At 38.7% G+C, this 6305-nt stretch overlaps 1 protein-coding gene across 2 annotated transcripts; it reads right to left on the bottom strand.

The window, feature by feature from the left end:
• Positions 1-289: 289 nt before the first annotated feature.
• On the bottom strand, positions 290-5576 carry LOC125271247. 2 transcript variants are annotated; one of them, XM_048195302.1, is made up of 7 exons: positions 3496-5576; positions 1336-2899; positions 1129-1187; positions 944-995; positions 669-680; positions 510-588; positions 290-429 (listed from the first exon to the last, which is right to left on the bottom strand). In XM_048195302.1, the coding sequence occupies exons 1-2, from the start codon at positions 3713-3715 to the stop codon at positions 1968-1970; spliced, it is 1152 nt and encodes a 383-aa protein (XP_048051259.1). In that variant the 5' UTR covers positions 3716-5576; the 3' UTR covers positions 290-429; positions 510-588; positions 669-680; positions 944-995; positions 1129-1187; positions 1336-1967. The 2 variants fall into 2 exon arrangements, with proteins under 2 accessions (XP_048051259.1, XP_048051258.1); XM_048195301.1 differs by having other exon boundaries at positions 510-680.
• Between the last annotated feature and the right edge of the window lie 729 nt (positions 5577-6305).

Below are 6305 nucleotides of genomic sequence, written 5' to 3'. Positions count from 1 at the left end.
AGTACAATTTTGTCCCTGGCAGCTGGGCTGAACTCCTGCATATGCAGAGTCTGGAGGTGACACCTGAGATGTCAGGGATCATTGAGGAGGGAACACGGGATCAGTCCAAAAGCCCCCTCTGGGTAAGCATGCGGCGTCTACGGCTTACAGCAAGTAAGTTTTATGAAGCAGCTCACGTAAGATCTCAAACCACTGCGAAGACGCTTGCTGGACGGATCATTAAAGGTGCCCCCCAGACCAAGGCAATGCGTAGAGGAGTGGAACATGAGCCAGAGGTTCTTCACCGCTATGCTGCCACCTTCGATGTCAATGTCCTCCCATGCGGTCTCGTCATCCACCCCCATGCTCCACATCTTGGTGCCAGTCCAGATGGCAAAGTGGTGGACCCAAATGAAGAACCTCCCTATGGCCTGGTAGAGGTTAAATGCCCTGATGTGGAAGACATTGGACAGGCATCACATATTGAGTTTGTTGGGGGCCAACCAAAGCTAAAGAAAAAACACACTTACCACTGGCAAGTTCAGGGTCAGCTGATGGTCACTGGCTTAGCTTGGTGTGATCTGGTGACAGATACTAGGGGTGACTTTACTGTAGAGAGAGTGTGAAGAGATGATGTGCTGATCCAAGAAATCAAGGCTAAAGCTGATGAATTCTACTTTGGCACATACATTCATGTTTTGCTAGGGAGAAAATAGGCAAGAAAAGGAGACAAACCAATGATGTTATTATTCGCTGTTATATAGTTATGTTCGGAAGAAAAATCAGCTGATTAGTCACGGTTCATTTAATTGTTTATGGGAGTATACTTTAAGATTTAAATATAATTTGTTATTATTCAAATTAGATTAAGATTTATGATATGTGTTATTCAGATCTTGAACATTAAAATGTGATATGTGTTATTCAGATTTTTGAACATTAAAAATATATTGTTGCAACTTACATTTCCCAAGCTGGAAAGATGAGAAGTCAGTCAATGACAATGTGTTCAAAATCTGAAAGAGGATGTTGCAGGTCAAAACAGTTAGTTTACATGTTAAAATTGAAAAATAATATTGATAAAAAAAGAGAAAAAAGGTAAAATGTCATACATATAATAACTTAAAACCCTGTCTGAAACAAACTTACCAGAAGATAGACCACAGTGTCACAAAGTGGGCTAGCTCAGGACAAGCTCTTCTCTGGTTCTGTTAAAAGGAAATTAAGAGATAATGTGTCTGTCATAAAATGTGTGTAGGTAATGTATTAATGCTAAGTTCTACGTGACCACAATTAATAAGAATATTGACCAAAATACAAAATAAAGAGAAGATGAAAATTAGAGAAATTACTTACCTAGCAAGGGATGAGGTTGCCTGAAGATTTTTACAGTATATTTTACACACACAGTTGATTAAAAAAAACAATGTTATTGGCTATAGATGAGGAGGAAGTGGCCGATGTTATTGGCTATAGATGAGGAGGAAGTGGCCGATGTTATTGGCCATAGATGAGGAGGAAGTGGCCGATGTTACTGGCCATAGATGAGGAGGAAGTGGCCGATGTTATTGGCCATAGATGAGGAGGAAGTGGCCGATGTTACTGGCAGGTGAGCATGAGGAAGTGGCCGATGTTACTGGCAGGTGAGCATGAGGAAGTGGCCGATGTTACTGGCTGGAGATGAGGAAGTGGCCGATGTTACTGGCTGGAGATGAGGAAGTGGCCGATGTTACTGGCAGGTAAGTAGGTGAGAATGATGGCACTGGGTGACAAGGATAAGAGGATGTTACTAGCTGGTGTTATGATGATGTCACAAAGCAATGTAGAGAGGAGACACATGGCACCAGATTTGGCTGCAATGAATGAAATATAGCAGGCTGACAGCATGTTCACTCTATCCAGTATTTCATCTCACCTTCAAGATCTAAAGGACCTTGGTAATTTGCCATCATGCAACAGCAGGACCACATCTGATTGACAGTGCCTGCTTAAGTGAGAGGAACCGGAGAATCCCAAATGTGGTACTCTTTTACTCGTCTAATTGCACGTTCAACAAGGATGCGGAGTCTGGCAATGGCCTGAGTTCTCTCAGTTTCCTCTCTGCTGAACTGGTCACGGTGCTTGAAAGGGGGGATGATTAATTTTGCTTTAACATCCTCCAAAAACTTTCCAATGAGGAAGCCCTTATCTGCCATAACCTCGTCACCTGGCTCTAGTAAGTTCAAAATCCCTGACTGCCTTGTCAACTCCTTGTCAGAGATAGAGCCAGTGAATAACTTGGATGCAAATGTGATTGCACCACAGGGTGCCACTCCAATTAAAGCTTTGAAGGTGGTATAGCTCTTGTAGGTTGAGAATGTTTCAGAGTGGAGGGTAATTGCCTCTGGGCTCTCACATCTGAACTCTGTGCAGTCAATAATGACCCTTACATTTGGGCAGTACTGCTGAAATTTCACAGGCATTGTTCGCCTCACCTGCTCCCGGGTCATCCAGATTTGAACCGATCCCAACACAAGGTACAGGTAGTTTGACCATGTGATGGTAATGCGACTCACTGTAGAAGTGCTCACTTGAAAAATCTCAGCCAAAACTCTCTCTCTAAGGCCAACAGCGACTCGCAAGCAAAACATGAAAAACTCATCAATGAGCTGCATCTTGCGCTGGGGGCTTGGCTTCACAACCTCTTTCTCAACCGTTGAAAGTCCAATCCGCTTGGCTTTGGACCAGTACGCAATCCTGGATGCAGAGGGCTCAATTGATCTCCAGAAAACAAAAAAGATGTTTTTGTTCGAGAACCTTGTGAAGTATCTGAAGTCTTCATCAGAAACACACCATCGCTCCAGCAAAGCTCGTGAGATGGTAAGGCTTGACACCAGTTCTTCCAGCTCCTTTGTTTTTTCTAGTGCCTCATCAAGAGCACCTAATTAAAGAGAAACAAAATATAACGTTTTTAAAAATATTTTTTAAAACATGACACTTTATAATTAGAGGAAACTTTCTAATGAAAAAATGTGTCAATTACTATTACAGATATATGAAGTTATATAATTGTTAAAACATCACTATAAATTCTTTATTCACCCCAATATTCTTACATGCCATAATTAAAAATATGAATTTGCTGTATTTTATGGAATTTGATTATTGTATTGCCTCCATTGTTGTACATTAATAAATAACTTTAATGGTCTTTGCTGATTTCTGTCCCTCTCATGTATGTGAGTGTTCATTGTGTGACGTTCTTCAACACTGCACATTTTGCATGTCTCCTTAATCAAATACACATGATTCAGGTCGTGTGTCAGACAAAGAAATCATGCTAACGTTACATGTGCAATGCTGGAGGGCTGGAGACAGTAATAATTTAATACCACATTCACCTCACTAACATGCTCAACACTGTTAGCATAACTGCGATCGTAATTGTATATTTAATAAAACTGTATACTTTCTATTTAATTAATAATTATCTACTATTTTATTGTAGTTATTTAGCTAACAACATGCTACACTCACCCGGGGGAGCGCGGCTGTCGTAATCATGCACCAGTAGCGCTGCATCAACAGTCTCCATTTCAACATCTGCTTCCTCAAGCTCACCACGGACACCTCTTTTTGCCGTCCGTGTCTGGCGTGATTTAACATCTCCCCAATTGTTCCAAGAAAACCTGGAAGGCACAGCCTGCGGTGTAAGGTATTTACGACCGGACTCTGGATGGATGGACGCGGACTTCATCCTCTTTGAAGTGCATAGCACACACAAAAGTGCTGCCCTTCCTCACTGCAAATGACGCCCCCTCATCTCTTCGTATTGCCCAAATCCAACGCTTTTTGACATTTTCATCGCTCGGAAAGCCGTGAAACGACAAGTAGGGTTGTTTCTTCTTTGAGTTGTAACACAAAGGCACGCTACAAGACTGACTACTTTTAGTCTCCGCCATTTTTCTGGAAAAGCTTTCACTGATCGCAGCGGGCGTCGGCGCGACCGGAAGAAACGCTTCCCTACTTCCGTTCTCGGCCGCCATTTTGTGAAATAGGCTTATTGGGTCCATTCCTTTTACAGTCTATGGTCCATTCATAAACTCTTAAAGGGACAGCTGTCCAATATTCCTGCAGCTGTCTGTCCTGTTATTTAAAGAACAAAAAACACTTTCTGCTCTTGACTGAATACGTTTTTAACTTTAATGGTAAGAATAAATCTGTATTTAATTTTTACAATAAAAAATACAGAAATTAAGGTAACCAACATGGATGTGTTATTTTACATTTGATTACTTTAATTTCTGTAGTATTTTTTTATCTAAATAAAAACCTACTTAACCTGAAAAACATAGTTTCATAGCTCTCTATTCTATTGCATTTATTTGCTGTTTGGATTTTTTTTATATTTGTTCTTATTTTATTACTGAGTTTTACTTTTTTTATGAAAATAAAACTTTGCATTGAAGAAAGGTAGATTTTTGTTTGTATATGCTGTCAATTATAGTTCTTAGAAAGAAAATCAGAATCGGCAAAAATAGGTATCGGCAGATCACACTATCCAAAAATCTGAAATCGGAATCGGCCAAGAAAATTGCAGTCGCCGCATCTCTAGTTCAAACGAAAGCCACAACAGAACTGAGACTCATATCGATGTTTTGTGAAAGAATCTGTGGCTGTGTAAAAACCATGAGAGTCAATGATTCAATTACCCTTTCAAAAATACATCCACTTGCTTCGCTACTGAATTAATGAATAAATGACTCGATGACTCACTCATTAAGATAGTGACTTACCGCCACCTACTGGCGGTTTTAGTTCAATATTTAAAAGTATCACAGGTTTTAACATCATTGCTTATTTCTCTTTTGGACATTTTTAATTTAAAACATTTGTTTATTTTATAAAGGTATTTATAGAGGTAAAAAAAGCACTTTAATGCACAATCAGTTTAAAGGGGAAAATATTGTCCCTTAATGGAAAAGGGGTGATTGCAGCAGTCTAAGTGGAAGAGAAGGGGTATGCAGAAGAATGTAAAATGCCTCAGGGTGTACCCGACTGTAAAATGTTTGGGAACCACAGTTGTAGAGAATTTAAAAACAAGTAATAATGCAAAAAATAATAATGCAAAATTATTATTTTAGAATCTAAGATATGCTGTCTCTCGCATCACATAAATTATCAATATTTATGTACGTGGTCTTGAAGAGGATTCTTTTTTTTCTGTCTCTGTCTTGACTGTCTCATTTGGACTCGGACTTGACTTGGACTCGAACCTTTTGGACTTGACTTGGACATGAACCTCTTTGGACTCGGTCTTGACTTGGACTCGAACCTTTTGGACTTGGACTCGACAAAGGTGGACTTGACTACAGCCCTAGATGAAGCTCATGTAACACATGATTCCTGACATGAGAAATATCTTCTGTACATCTAATGATCAGTTCATTTACACACACTGATGTTGAGCATTAATAATCTTCAGAAGTGCAAAGATCTTACTAACACTAAGAGCTGTTTAGAGTGATGAACAGACACTGTTTATGAGTATATGAGTGATCGAAAAGAAATTAAAGTTTTTGATAAAACATTCCAGGATTTTTCTCCTTATAGTAGACTTCAATGGGCACCAAACAGTTTAAGGTCAAAATTAGTTTCACTGCAGCTTCAAATTGTTCATCACGATCCCAGATGAGAAATAAGGGTCTTATCTAGTGAAATCATCACTCATTTTTTTAACAACTAATTGTTATATACTATTGAACTAGCTTATTGCATATAAAAATTAATCCTGAGACATCAAACAATCCTAACATTCTGAGAATGTTATTTTTGTTTAAAATATTATAATTATGATAGGAAATTATAGTTTAGTTTCGTTTTATTTAAAGTTTGACAAGGAAGGGTATTGCAGCACAAAACCCTGAAATGTGTCAAACTTAACACATACTCAACAACCTTCTGTACCTGATTTAAAATAAAATCAAGTAAAATAATTATGATAATAATATAATTTATTTCTGAGGTAATACAGCACAAATACACAGAAAAAATAGACAGCTATACTTTACAAGATGACGTTATACTTGTTATTATCACCAATGTCATAATATGATTTTGTTTTGCTTTTGTGATTTTCCAAATTATTCTCATCATCTTGTAAAGTCACTGTCTGTTTCAGACTGGATGTGAGAGCTGAAGTCATGGAGAGCTCTGGCAGAGTGTGATCTGGACATGCATGAAGGCTGTTCCCGAGTGTCAAGGCCCTGTTTTAATATTTACCTCAGCTCACATTTTGCATTGCTTCATTTCATACATTGTTTTGAATTTTTAAAATGTCTTTTCAA

The sequence above is a fragment of the Megalobrama amblycephala genome, linkage group LG7 (assembly GCF_018812025.1).
Source record: "Megalobrama amblycephala isolate DHTTF-2021 linkage group LG7, ASM1881202v1, whole genome shotgun sequence".
Lineage (NCBI taxonomy): Eukaryota > Metazoa > Chordata > Actinopteri > Cypriniformes > Xenocyprididae > Megalobrama > Megalobrama amblycephala.
The sequence above is the reverse complement of the archived record's forward strand: the minus strand, read 5'-3'. Positions and strand labels throughout refer to the sequence as shown.

Bases quoted from the DNA above. Each gene is read 5' to 3' on its own strand.
- LOC125271247 (XM_048195301.1), bottom strand. From the start codon at position 3,715: ATGAAGTCCGCGTCCATCCATCCAGAGTCCGGTCGTAAATACCTTACA. The intron at 2,900-3,495 runs GTGAGTGTAGCA...CTCTTTAATTAG, and splicing joins CGACAGCCGCGCTCCCCCGG to GTGCTCTTGATGAGGCACTA.